Source organism: Artibeus jamaicensis, unplaced genomic scaffold (genome assembly GCF_021234435.1).
Source record: "Artibeus jamaicensis isolate MK-2021 breed Jamaican fruit bat unplaced genomic scaffold, CSHL_Jam_final contig_447, whole genome shotgun sequence".
Taxonomy (NCBI): Eukaryota; Metazoa; Chordata; class Mammalia; order Chiroptera; family Phyllostomidae; genus Artibeus; species Artibeus jamaicensis.
Genome location: NW_026521834.1, coordinates 1,627,308 through 1,640,870, shown reverse-complemented (window position 1 = coordinate 1,640,870; position 13,563 = coordinate 1,627,308). Strand labels below are relative to the sequence as shown.

The 13,563-nt window shown below is 53.6% G+C and overlaps 1 protein-coding gene across 3 annotated transcripts; it reads right to left on the bottom strand.

The window, feature by feature from the left end:
- Positions 1–387: 387 nt before the first annotated feature.
- On the bottom strand, positions 388–10,067 carry HDGF (heparin binding growth factor). 3 transcript variants are annotated; one of them, XM_037132634.2, is made up of 6 exons: positions 9,662–10,067; positions 3,504–3,580; positions 3,225–3,363; positions 2,381–2,566; positions 1,938–2,146; positions 388–888 (listed from the first exon to the last, which is right to left on the bottom strand). In XM_037132634.2, the coding sequence occupies exons 1-6, from the start codon at positions 9,746–9,748 to the stop codon at positions 828–830; spliced, it is 759 nt and encodes a 252-aa protein (XP_036988529.2). In that variant the 5' UTR covers positions 9,749–10,067; the 3' UTR covers positions 388–827. The 3 variants fall into 3 exon arrangements, with proteins under 3 accessions (XP_036988529.2, XP_036988530.2, XP_036988532.2); XM_037132635.2 differs by having other exon boundaries at positions 388–1,734; positions 9,662–10,065; XM_037132637.2 differs by lacking the exon at positions 9,662–10,067 and adding an exon at positions 6,156–6,176.
- Positions 10,068–13,563: the final 3,496 nt, after the last annotated feature.

The window sequence follows — 13,563 nt, the reverse complement described above, 5'->3', positions numbered from 1 at the left end:
GCTGGGAAGATTTCACCCTATCAACCTCTTCCCCTCTAATCGTCAGTGTTAAGGGTGCCAGGTATAACTAGCTCTGACCTTTGATTGATATTGACACCTTCTTATACCCTACTTCTTGTGCAAACTTTTTTTTTTTAACATTCCTGGGTGTTTATTGGGGGAACCTGTGTTAAACAGTGGCTGTGCAAGAGAAGCAGAAAGAAATGGTGTAGTTTACTCTGTGACTGCCCTCATGTAGAATTTTGGTTACTTCGAACAGCTTGAGAATGGAGAAGCTGTCACCCCCCCCAACCTCAATCTGAAGTTAACTTAGAAATCATTTGTATCCCCCTTCCCTTCTCCCCTTCTCCAATATACCTCCCCCCTAAAGAACCAGTCAGAATCCAATGTAGTAATCAACAGGTTTATTTTCCTAGAACTGAAATTGCCTACGGTTCTCGGAGCTACACTTCTACACTCAGCAATTTTTCATCAGAGCCCTAGGGAGAGGGACAAGGGTGAAACAGACATGAGATGGAAGAGGCATTGAGACCACTAGAAAGAGATGGGGAAAGGGTATTCATTTCCCTGTCCACTCAAGTGGGTTACAAATCGGATATGGTGACAACACTGAGGGGATGAGGTGGGAGTGTGGATGGGAAATAACACCAGAAGGAACACCAAAGCCCCAGCTACAAAAGGCAAATCATCAAGCCCAGAGGGGGAGCCTCCCAGTGCACCTCAGAAATGAGGGCAAAAGTGGGGAAGAAAGGAGCAGTGCGGGAGGCACACAAAGGGATAAGGGGTCTTCAAAATTTTTTAAAATTTTTTTTTATTAAAAACATTTCCTAAAAAATGTGTCTTCTCCATATGTCTGGGCGACATGTGGCTGCAGGCTGGCCTTGAGCACTGTGGGGAGAGGGAAAAGGGCAGCTAGGGATCTCCCCAAGGCATCCCACGTCTGGCCCAAGATCTAAAAGTGAGGACAGCTACTCCTCAACACCCCCATCCAGGCAGGGTGAAGTCAACACTTCAGATCTCAGGTCCTTGACCCAAACAACTAGGAAGCCTCAAAGTCTTTTGATGAATTAACTACAACTCCTGGGATTAGCAAAGAGAAGAATTGGTGTCGTTAATCATCAAGAATTTATGGAAGGAAGTCCCTCCCACACAAGCTGTCCCATTTTCTCCGATTCTAGGCAGCTGGGATAGTAAGTGTGGGAAGAAGGCACAGGAGCTCAAGAAGATGCCATCTCCTGACCACCTCCCCACCCTAATTTGAGGACTGCTCTTCTCAGACCCCAGAAACCCACCCTTGCTATTTACCCTCCATCCTTTCTGTTCCTAACTCTGATCCCAACCAATCCAGAGGTCCACAATGCCTGGGGAAGGGGCACAGGGGTGTCAGGAGGTGGAAACAGCTGGTCCAGGCCCCAACAGAAATCCTAGAAACAGCTCCAGGCAGGGAGGGACAAAAGGCCTCATCTCATTCTATGGAGCAGAAGACATAGCCCTGACTTAGATCACAGGGTGTGGAGACGTGAAAGTGACATGGAGGTAAAGACCAGGTAGCTTGCCACATCCAAGTCAATCTCCAGGGGCGGGGCTTGAGGAGGGAGAGTGAGTGGAAGAGGAGAGCAGGTTGGGGTGGGAAAGGGGTTCCCAGTTTGCAGGCCATGGCCAGTTTCCCCAATAGCACCCAGACAGCAGCAGGAACGGGGCAGGGGCTCCTCTTGAAACATTGGTGGCTACAGGCTGCAGGGGAGGGTTGGAGGGGAGAAGGGTTAATGATGAGACCTTGGCCTGCCCTTGCCCCAGCCAGTGCCAATCTGGAAAAGCCCACCTGCCCGCCCACCTCCTGCCTCTTGAGAGGCTGACAGCTGCAGGCCCTCCACCTCCTCCTCTCCGTAAGTGGCTGGGCCCTCCTGGCGGAGCTGCCAGGGCAGGGGCTCACTCACCTCTCATGATCTCTGACGCCTGGGACCTCAGCATCTTCCTTGGCAGCCCCTTCCTCTTCTTCTGGAGGAGGCCCCCGGCCAGAGCTAGGCTCAGAGGGAGTACTGTTCTTCTCTACCTCCACAGGAAGGGGATGCTCACCCTCCAAGACGGCCACCTCCTTCTCCTCCGCTTCAGGGTCTTCTGCCTCCTTGGGACGTTTTGGGGAGTCCTAGGCAGGATTGGCAGAGACGAGGGCTGAAGCTGGAGAGGAAGGATGGCAGCCACCAGCCTGTGCCTACCCCTCCTTTCCCCAGAGACTCCCTCCCTAGTTCCTCCCCACCCCTCTGCTGACTGAAATGTCTCTGTATCCCATCTTTTCAGCAAGCACCTCACTAAGACCAGGGACTAGGTCTGTATCTCAGACTGGGAACCTGGCTCCTAGGCCCCAGGGAGGGGCAGTTACCTCCAGCAGGTCCCCCGCTCTCCTCTTCAGTGCCCCCTTTTCATTCTTCTCCTTGGTGGGCTCGTCAATGACTAGCTTCCCTTCCTCATCGCTGCTACCCTCGGCATTCCCCTTCTTGTCACCATCACCCTCTGCAGCTTCGGGCTCAGGATCTGGTTCCTCCACGCAGCTCTTTTTCTGAGAAGACTGTGGCATTGACAGCAAAGGCTGAGTGGCACCAGTGGCTGCCATGCCGGCCCCCTTCCCAGACCCCTCCCTCGGCCACTCACTCCTTCCTTCTCCCACCTCTCCCCCACCCCCACCCAGGTGCCCAGTCTCACAAGTGATTTGAGACCCACCTCTGTCGGATTAGCCCCAGGGTAAACCCACTGGCCGGGCAGGCAGGGCTCTGTGCAGGAGGGGGGAGGGCTGGAGCAGGAGGCAAAACCTCGGGTCAACTTCTCCCAAAGGGAGCTGGGACCCTTTCCCCGCCAACCCCCGCCCCCCACCCTCCCGCCTCATCCTGCCCGGCTCACAAGCACCTCCTCCAGAAAGCCTTTGTGGAAGAATTAAGGCCAAGTCCTGCATTCTTGCTGGGACCCACAAAGGCTTATCACCTCCATCTTGTTTTTGCCTCCCCACGCCTCACCACAACTACACCTCATACCTGCAACCCCATCAGAAGACTGCAACCCCCTGGCCAGAAGACTCCCCTGCCCCTCCACCCCATGAGCTCCTACTCTGAAAGCCCAGGTGTTTCTCAAACCCGTTCCAGAAGACTAAGCATCAAGTGTGGGCTCCGGGTGTCTGGAGCCTATGTCCACACCTGCTCTCCAGGGGGCTTCCTGGGCAGCTGGCAGCTCACCTGGTAGCCAGAAGCCTTGACAGTAGGGTTGTTCTCGATCTCCCATAGCCCCTCGCTGAACCCTTTCCTCTTGTTGGGCTTGCCAAACTTCTCCTTGGACTCCTCGTAAGGGAAGAGGTCTTTGGGGCCCAGGAATGCCCTGGTGAGAGATGGGAGACTGTGCTCTCGAGCCCCTCACTGCCTCTGAGCTGCACAGCCCAACAGGGAAGGGGCACCAAAACCACCCATTCCTCCAACGTGGACCGCCCATGGCCCTCCCCACCTCTGCTCCTCACTCACGTCTCATGGGTCCCGAAAAAAAACACTTGATATTTGTTGGCTGTTGATTTCACTGCAGCCTCAGGCATCTCGTCAATCTGCAAGTAAGATGAGGAAAGTGAGCTTGAGCTGGAGGCTGTGGATTTGGGGCTGAGAGGCTGATCTCTAGGGCCCATTTGTGTAAAGGACTGAGGGGGACCCAGCAGATCATCAAGATGGTTTTAGACTCATTTTCAGCAGTGGAACTTTGTTCAAAGTCTAACATGATGGCCCAGTGGAAGCCCCAGAGCCGCCTCCGTCTCCTTCACAAATAAAACAGCATCCATTCTGCCCTCAACATGCCCAGGTCCTGTCCATAAGCTCAGTGTCTTTGCCATCACCGTGGTTCAACCACTGCCACCTCCTGCCTGCACTAAAACTACAGCATCTATTTCTTCTTTCAGTCTCCGTTCTTGCCTCACTGCAACCCCTTCTCCCCAATGCAGCCGGAGTGGGCCTTTTAAAGCACTGGTCCGAGTGAGCATTTCCTCCCCCTGTTGGAAATCTTTCAATGGCTTTTCGTGGATCTAGGGCCCACCTGTTAGCTCACTTCTTCTCCCATACATCAAGGTCTGAATCCCAGTGCTGCCACCAGTACGTGTGACACTGGGCAACTTACAGAAGAACCTTCCTGCCTGTTTCCTCATCTATAAGAAACAGCCACGGTACTTACTTAAGCCACAGGGTTGTGAGGAGTATGGGACGGACTGTAACCTGGCTCAGAGTGGGTCCCACACCCGTGCTCGCTGTCTTCTCCTCTCCCGGTGGGCAGCCACTCTGCCTGCTGCCCCATTCTGACTGACCCTGCAGCCTCCTAGATGCACTAACTCCTGACCAGCATTCCAACCCCCAGCCCTATCACCACTTCCCCCAGAAAGCCACCCATCTCTCCTAACTTGGTCAGCTCCCCAGATGAACTTGTCTTAGCATCTCTCCTTCACAGTGCTTTCCCTAATTCCGATTTTACTGTTTTTCATATTATCATCTGATTAATGTCTACAAGGACTCTCTCCCTGCCCCGAAATCAGAGCAGGTCTGTTTTCATCCCCAGCACAGTGCCTAGCACACAGCAGACACACAAAGGACTGCTGGACCAGTTTCTGAAATAGATAAAATCAGACAGCTCTAGTTGTAGTGGAGGGGCGAGGCAAAGGGGCTGCCGATTCCACCTTCCCCGTCTCAGTAGCAGCCCCGAAAGGCTCCTAGAGAACCCTTTAAAAGACACTTAATGAAATCAAACTCTTTCACTTTACAGATGAAAAACCTGAGGGCAGAAAAAGTGATTTGCCCCAAATTAACAGGGCAAGTTAGTAAGGGCCAGGCGTTGGAGACAGATCTCCTGATTTGGTCCCCTGCCCCACATGTCCTGGGTACTAGAGCAGTGTGGTGGTGAAGGTGAAAGAGGTCTGAGCTCAGGGAAATGGAGAGAGGCAACGGACCAGCCAGCTCCTCATATTAGGCCCAGGAAACCCAGGCCACGCTGAACGGAGGGGAAACTACAACTCCCAGAAGCACTTGCAACAGCTCCAACAGCCGGCTTCCCTCCGGACAGAGGCCAGGTGGCCATGTTGACTGGGGCCCCAGGCGCAGATAGGAAAGAGACAGGCCGAGGCAGTGATTAACCCAGCAAGACTGTAACAGAGTACCTGACTGGTGGCCAGGGGGGACATGTAAGCTGGGACGATGGAAATGAGTAAAGATACACCCAGGACAGCAGTGAAGGGTGGGGCACGAATTTTAGGGGAACCTTGCTCCAGACACGGAATCTTCAGACTCCTGGGCACCTCCCCCACTTGCCCTGTAGCCTCTAGGGACAGAGGTCCAGCCCCTCCCCCCAGGAAAGCCGGGCACTGACTGGGCCCTCCCCATGACCAGGAGACTCTGGGGTGTGAATGCAGGGGGGTGGAAAAGCACACTGTCCCCCACTCCCCCAACACATGAGCTCCATTGCCATGACAACCAAACCCCGCCCCTGGGGGCCACTCAGCAATCAGGAATGTGACCACCCCTCCCCCCAGGCCTTCTCTACGGATTGGGGAGGAAGGGACACTAAAACACACCCCACCCCCAAGCGTAGACTCTGGCACCTGGATCCTGGGCTGTGCTTAAAACCACAGCTAAGGCTGGAGGGCCCAGGCCCTTTCTCAGGAAGCTGAACCTGAAGTGGGGGCGGAGGAGGAGCCCGTCCTTGGCCAGGACACCAGGGTCCAGTTACCAGCTAGCTCCCCACCCTCTTCTCAGAGGGAGAAGCAAAAAACAAAATGAGAGCCTTCAGGGCTTAGAGATCCCAGGAGACTAGCACAGTACAGTAATAGCAAACCCCTTCCCTGGTGGATCTCTGCACGGGGAACAGGGCAGGGGTGGGATCTAAGATTCTCCATCTAAGAGTGCAGCAGCAAACTTTGAGCTCCGCGTTTTCAGTGCCCACACCTGAGCCAGGGCAGGAACATGCTCATAGGAAATGTGTGATGAAAGAGGAGAAGCAGGCTCAGGAGAGGGGTGAGATGAGTCAAGTTCTCTAAAGGAACACAGCCATAGCAAAGCAGCTCCCCTGACCACCAGTCTTTCCCGTGGAAGGCAAACTTGGAGGGGGGGAGGGAGAGAGGGAGAGAGAGAGAAGGAGAACACGCTGACCGGTGTGACAGGACCCAGGAGGCAACCAGCTGCCCAGCCTCAGGGACAGGAGAGAAACAAAAGAATGGGTGGGAATTAAAAATAGAATGAGACACACCAGATATACCAGCCCTGCTGCTGGCCTCTAGCCAAGTAAAGGGCGGGTCTAAAGAAGAGAGGCCAGGCCTGGGCAGATAGGCAGACCTATCTCATAAGTGTCACCCCCCCCCCCCACGGCCACCCTCACCCTGTGTAGAGGCACTTTTGGGGAAGGGGCCAGGAGGTGTATTCTTTTTACTCCATTGAATTTCCAATGCCTCACCCCACCTCCCAGGAGAGAAATCCCTTCTGTAGGGGACCCTCCATCCTTCCTTCAAGCTACAAAGGAAATGTCTTTTCTTACATTTGGAAAGATGATATGCATTCTCTGGGGAGGCCTGTACCCACAATACAGACATATGTCTCCCAGGTGGTATCTTTGTATCCAGGCCGTGACTCGGTAAAGGGAGTCAAGGCTAAGGGGGACAGGGTGGGACCAGATGAATGCTGGAGAACCCACTGTACCCCCTCCACTGGCTCAACAGGGGAGGGGGCTCTGCTACTTCTCTGCCATTCCAGGAATCCAAGCAAGTTACTTCTCCCAGGCCAGGCCCACCCACTCATACCCCTCCCTCTGCACTTGCCTAACTCTATCACACAGGTCTGAACATACGAAATTCAGTCTTCCCAGAGCCCATGGGCACCTGGAGGTCTGAAGGGGGATCTCAAGTTCCCAGGTGAGGACTGAATACCTCACCCCAAGTCGAGGGTTGCCTGCCCAGTTGGGGAGGAAGGCAACAGGGAAGGCCAAGCCCACACTGACAGGTTTCTGACCACCACACCCAAGGCCAAGGCCCCACCTGACCCAGGAACCCGAAAATCTGGGGCAGGAGACAGTTGGGGCTGGGAAAGTGTGGCAAACCGGAGAGGCAGAAGAAAAGACAAGGTGGTGCCTGGGTGTGGGGGAGGGGCAGAGGGAAAAAGAGGGGTGAGGCCCTCTGGCTGCTCAGGTTTTCTGGGACTGAGAAACAGGAAGGGGGAGAGGAGGAAGGAACCTGGGGAGGTGGGGAGAATCCCTGAGTCTTGGAGGTTAATTGTTAAGTGCTTGGAGTTCCCCCAGGAAGTCAGGCTGGAGGAAAAGGGAAAGCAGAAGGTCAAGATGGAGTCACACCATCCTTCCAGGCAAGTCTTGCCTACCACGTGGCCCCTCTGGCTGGACTCTCCCAGCACTGGGCTGTTCTAGTCTCACCCAGAATCAGCCGTGCTACCTGGAAGCAGGGGCTTTGGAAGGAAAAGTCTACAAAGGGGCCTTCAGCACAGCAGAGGGGTGGTCCCCTACTGCTCCTCTACCTCTGAAGGGGCCAGGCCCCTTCAGGCTTTGCCACTCTGGGGACTAACTACACACAGTGGATGGTGAGGGGCCTTGTTTGTCCTTTTGGCATTTAAGGGAGACGCATGTCAGAGAATACAGCCTTGGGTGTAGCACTCCCCCAAAGTTGTAACAGTCAAGAGCCAGAGCACAGGCAAAGAAAGGGTGGGGCCCCACCTGATAGTCTTCCCCCAGCCCTAACTTTATCTAAAAGGCCCAGGAGTCAACAAAGGAAGACCCCCTGCCCTGGAGGCCAGTGGGAAGAGACAGAATGGATGGCATCCCAGTCCCAAGCACTGCCCCCACTCCAGAGGCCACCAGAAACCTGAGTCTTCCTCACAGGGTCAGTGTGGACCCATCTGTGTCTCCTGCAATCCTTTTTCTCTCCCCTGATGTGGAAGGGGTTCCCTGCAACCCACATGCCAGCTGCAGCCTGCCCCCCCCCCCCCCCCAGACCTTAGCCTAGTCTCTGGACTTTGTCCTACAGCAGGAGGCAGGAGTGGTGAAGACCTGGGTTCAGTGCTTTCCCTGCCCACAAGGGCTTTGGCATCCAGGCCAAGAAGCTGGCTGGAGCAAAGGTGCAGGGTAAAATACATGTGTGTTTACACACACACATGCACACACAAGGCTTCTGCTTCACGTGGCCTCCCCAGTCCCCTAGGAGGCCCTGGAAGCTGGGAGTCCTTCTTCTTTTTGTATTTCGCCCCCTTTCTAGAGGCCAGGCATCTAGAAGTTTCAGTAAACAAAGAGCTCAAGGCATATGGGATAAGACACATTCCTCAGGAGAGGGTACAGTGTGAGTAAGGGTCTTCTGGGTTTTCTCAGAGTGACCCCAAAGTTGGCCTGACACGTTGAACGGGATCCTGAGATCACTTCTTAAGCTCAGAGCAGGACCTGGGCCAGATGAAGAGACACAGACTAAAGTCATGAGAACAGCCTTAAGGCAATTCTGCATTTGGCCCCCTGGCCCTGAAGATGCCCTTCCCTTCTCTGCCTTTGAATTTCACTTTGCACTAGTTCTGCATTCTGGGCACCTGTACCCAATACCAAGGCCTCCCTACACCAACTTTGAAATAAGTTGCCAGAGACACTGCCCCCTGTGACACCCCCAAACTCTTCCAGCACCCTCTGGCTACCTCCCTCCCTCCTTACTTCACCTATCTCAGTACAGGGACACCTGATAACACACACACCAAGAAGAGCTTTTGAGCGCCACCATCCCAGCTGGACAGGTGCTGGAAGTGGGGAGGAGCCCTAATATTGGCGGGCTGATACACCACATGGCTGACCGGGCCTTTCTGGAGCGAGAGGCTCACATGCGGGGGTAAGGGTGGGGGTGAGGGGACGCGACGGGGAGTGGAATAGAAGTAACCACGAAGAGGCAGTATGGGATGGACTTCACTGTCCTACAGGGGCCCTGCCACCCTCAGCCCCAAATTTGATTTGGAAGCATACGGAGGTGTATTTTTGTGGCTGAGGAGTGAAGAAGGATTCTGGCGGATAATTTCCTAAGGCAAATCCCCTCTTAGGCGACCCCAACCATTCCACGACCCTCTCAACTTCACACCTCTTACGGACGCCCTGAACTAAATAAAGTTTTCTAGAGACGAACTCCACCTCCAACTATTCCTTTCTAGGCTGAGATCCTCCTTTAACCATTCAACCCAGGAAAGAGTCTGAGCTGAAGGCAACAATCAACGAAGAAGATAGGGGTCTTCAAGGGGGTCCGAGAGTGGGTGTCAGTGGCGCCTGGGGGGGTGGGAGGAGCCACATGGCCGACTCAAACTCAGGGAGCTCGACCGAAACTGCCGGGAGTACGGGGGCTGGGAGCAGACTGAGCACCTTGAGCCAAGTCGGGAAGTGACCCGTGCACTCGGGTCCCCACGCCGTGCACACGCCTCTATCTATACTCGGACACCGTCTTGCTAGGTGTTCGCTGCCCTCACCCCGTCGCCTCCCCCATTATATAACAGGCAAGTGGGTTTGGAGGCGCTGGGGGAAAAAGTCCAGGGTTCAGACCCCCCCCCGCCCCCACCCCTACTCGCGGAGCGCTCGCACCCTCCCGGTGTTATGCAACCCAAGCCCGTAGGGGGATCGAACGACTAGCCGCGCTGCTCACCCGGGCTGGCCAGTGTGGGTAGCCCTTCATCTTGGCGAAGACCAGGTCACCGCATTTGTACTCCTTCTGCCGGTTGGATCGCGACATGGCTGGGCTCCGGGTGCCCCGGGCTCCGCGCCGGGCCGGGAAGCGCGAGCCCAAGTTGGCGCGTGCGGCGGTAGCGGCGCCGCTCCGCTCCGGCCCTCGCGCGGACCCCGCCTCGATGGCGGTCCCCGGCCCAAACTCCGGCGCGGCCACGGCGACTCCCCGCGCGCGCAGCACGGACGGGGCGGGCGCCAATCTGGGGCGACGACGCTCCGGCTCGGTGGGTGCGCGCTCGTGCAGTTGTTTGTGTTTGAAATTCAATTGCTCCCTCCTCTGCGCGAGGCCTCTTCCTCCACCCCCCTCCGGGTCCCCACTCCAGCGCCCTCCTCCCCCACTCCTCCTCCTTCCCCGCCGCACCCCCTCCCGCCGCGGTTCGATGCGCGCAGCTTCCGGACGCCCAGGCCTGCCACCGCCCGACGCCCAACCTGAGGCCGTGGGGCGGCGCGCGGCGACCTAGGCGTGCGGAGCCGATCGCCGAACTCGCCGAGCAGGCTTTGTGTGCCTACAGTCAGTGGGTGCCGGCGCTACGGGAGGAGTTGGCGCCCCGCTGGACTGAACGGCCTGGCGCCCCTCCCCCGGCCCCGCGGGGCGCTCACAACCGTGGCCTTCACTCAGTCAAGGCGACTTCTACTCGAGTGTCTTGCTGCCTTCTGCTCCATCCCAATCCACGAGCGTGTGCTCGGTGCTCGCGGTGCTTGGCGGCATGCTGGGCATCGGAGCGAGGGGTGAGCACAGTGCTGCTGCGCACAGAGGTCTGCCCTGGACCTCCACGTGCTTACAGTTTGTGGGGTGGCCCTGAAAACATCGAGAATTTGCGCCCTACGGTGATCTTTGTTGGGGAGGAATGGCTTGAGTTTGGTTGACAGGAGGTGGGGGGTGGGGTTGTGGCACAAAGTGGCCACGTTTCAGATGCATTAGATGGATTTCAGTTCTAAATGCTACTTACTGGCAAAAGACAGCTGGATTCTACGACTAGCTAAGGTGGGGAAAACGAGCCCTATTCTAGTGGGAAGAGATAGTAGAAGACAGTGAATCCTGAATCACCAGTAAACTGAAGACTAGGGAGCCAGGCACTACCTCTCTTGGGAGGTGGGAGTGGGAGAGAATCTGGGAGGCTTCACAAACGATGCTTACGTACAGCAGGGACTTAAAGAAGTAATATGATTTTGCTAGATTCCAAAGACTACAATTTAGCCTAGGTTATGTCTTATCTGGTGACAGAACCAAAACTTGAACTTAGGTCTCTTCCCATTGGGTCAAACAACACTTAAAAAACATTATGTCTTGATTTGTTGTCACAGTATTGGTCTTGGATTTGCCCAAATTTCAGACACTTACGGTCTTCTAAAAATAAGATACTTGAATCGTATGCTATAGCATGTCCATATCCTTAAAGTTTTTGTCCTATTAGTATCAGTGTGCCTTCTTAGTATCATTGCTCCTTTTGACAGGAGTCTCTCTGGCCCTGTCCATAGGCACTCCAGGCCTCAGGCTGCTGGCACAGTGGGGCACTCTGCAAGGTCTTGTTGAAAGAAGAGAGCATGCCTTCAGCCACAGACTTGCAGATTTGTTCAATCGCAAATCCAAACTTGTTGCAACACAGCAGCCAGATTCCAGCAGGTGTTTATTCTGCACTCTACTTTGAAATGCAGGCAGTGTGACAGTCCAGTTTCTGTCAGGCTAACGGTTTTCTTTGTTGTTCTTACTGTCGTTAGAAGAGACTTGTCACAAGTTTTAGAAGATATTTCTCTATACCCAGTGTCACAACAGGTTTCCTTTTAGTGTCCAGGTCAGTATTATAAATATGAACAGGTTCAGTACAACAAACATTTTAAAACTACTTTCCATTTAGCAAACCCAATTTCATTAAAACTAGGAGTCTATCCATTTGTCCACTTCAGTTGCATCATAAAATCCTGTTTGGAGGTGGCAACAAGGTTTCTACATTCTTTTTGCAACAAATCTCTTGGGCCTGTCTCAGTTCACCTTACAGATGCTGGTTGCAATAAACCAACCAGGGTTCCCTTTGTTGCTGTAATCTCCTAGGCCTTGGGTGCAATTTAATATCCAAGTTCTTGCCATCAACCAACTCACAGCTGCCCCCAACAATCCAGCCAAGAGAGGGTCAGTTACTGGGGCAGGTGGGCATAAGCCTGAATCCCTTAAAGTGCAAAATGCCAGTGCTTTCTTCTACATTTGTGTGGGAGGGAGGTCAGGACAGAAGTCAGGGGACTTGGGGGCCCCGGAGCAGAGAAGATTTGTGGGTGCAGATCTAGCTGTTGGGTTCTGGAGCAGGTCTGTGGAGGAGCAAGGTCAGGGAAGATGAGATGGACATTTTCCGTCTGTCTGTATCAGGAAGACTGAGTGAGGGGCCTGAGGGTGGGCTGAGGGTGCTAGGGAGGGTGGTGTGCTCTAGTGGCCACAACCTGGGTTTCCATGTTGGGGGGCCTGGGTTTTGGCAAAGACTTAACTAGGATTTCTTTTTTCTTGTTTTAAATTCTTTTATTGTTCAATTACAGTTGTCTGTGTTTACTCCCCACTGCTGCCCTCCCACCCCAGCCAAAGCCACTTCCCTCCCTTGCCTCCACCCCACCTTGGTTTTGTCCATGTGTCTGTCCTTCATAGCTGATCCTGAAAACCCTTCCCCTCCTTCCCCCCATTATTTCCTCCCACCTCCCCTCTGGTTACTGTCACATTGTTCTTAATTTCAATGTTTAACTAGGATTTCTAAACAACATATTCTTCCACTGTAAAAGTGAAAATACAAATACAAATAGCTATCTTATGGAGTGGTAAAGGAGATCATCCATGCAAAAACCTCACCTATTCATTAGGGTCAAAGGAAATGGTGGTTCCTTCCCTTTAAATGAGAGCGAGAGAGAGAGAGGGATATGGGGTGAAGGGAGAGGAAAGAGAGGAGGGAGAGAAGAGGGTTGGCTCCAGCCCCCAGCACTGGGTGACCTACTACCATCACCCCTTCTGGCCCCAGTTACCCCCACTGGAAAACGAACAAGAGGAAAATGGGGAGTTTATACCGGTGGTTTTCAAAACTGGCTCTGTTGCCCTGTCTCATGTACCCAAAGTAGAAGAGCAGCCCTGCTTTTGTGCATTTTAGGAGGCATAAGAGGGGCTAGGAAGCAGAGATAACGGCGTGAGCACCTGCTCCACCACTCACACACCGTGTCACTGTAGGAAAGCTACCTAATCAACCTGAGTCTTAGTCGGGAGTCTGTAAAATGCGGCATTTCAGCTTCGACGTTTATTAAAAAGGGTTGTGTTGAAGAATGAACTAATGTATTTAAAGTGCTTTGAATGGAGCCTGAAACATACTGTTTGGTAAAATTGGTTATCACTTATTTGTCATATTAGTTATTCAGCAATATTTAGTTTGAGAAAATGGGTTCCGTTGCAGTGAGCATCTGAGGTACCAGCATCATGCCCTGGCACTGCTACAGTGGTGAGTGTGGGTGGGACGGGCTTGGAAGTTTACCTGGGTTTGTGTCCCACCTCCACCCTTACCAACTGCGTGACCTGCTCCAAGTTCCTCAACCTTTCTGTGCCTCAGTTTTCTCATCTGTAAAGAGGGATGTTGATAAATCAATTAATATATGTGATATATGTAATATATCAATAGTAGATACCATTGGCTATTATGTGTTTGCTATTAGCCATTAGTATGATAATATTAGCTATTTTTCTTTAAAGTGCTTGTATTATAACTCTATTATCCTTCAGAAAAAAATTAATGAAGTTTCTCCCTGGCTGGTGTGGCCCAGTGGATTGAGCACTGGACTGTGAACCAAAGGGTTGCCAGTTGG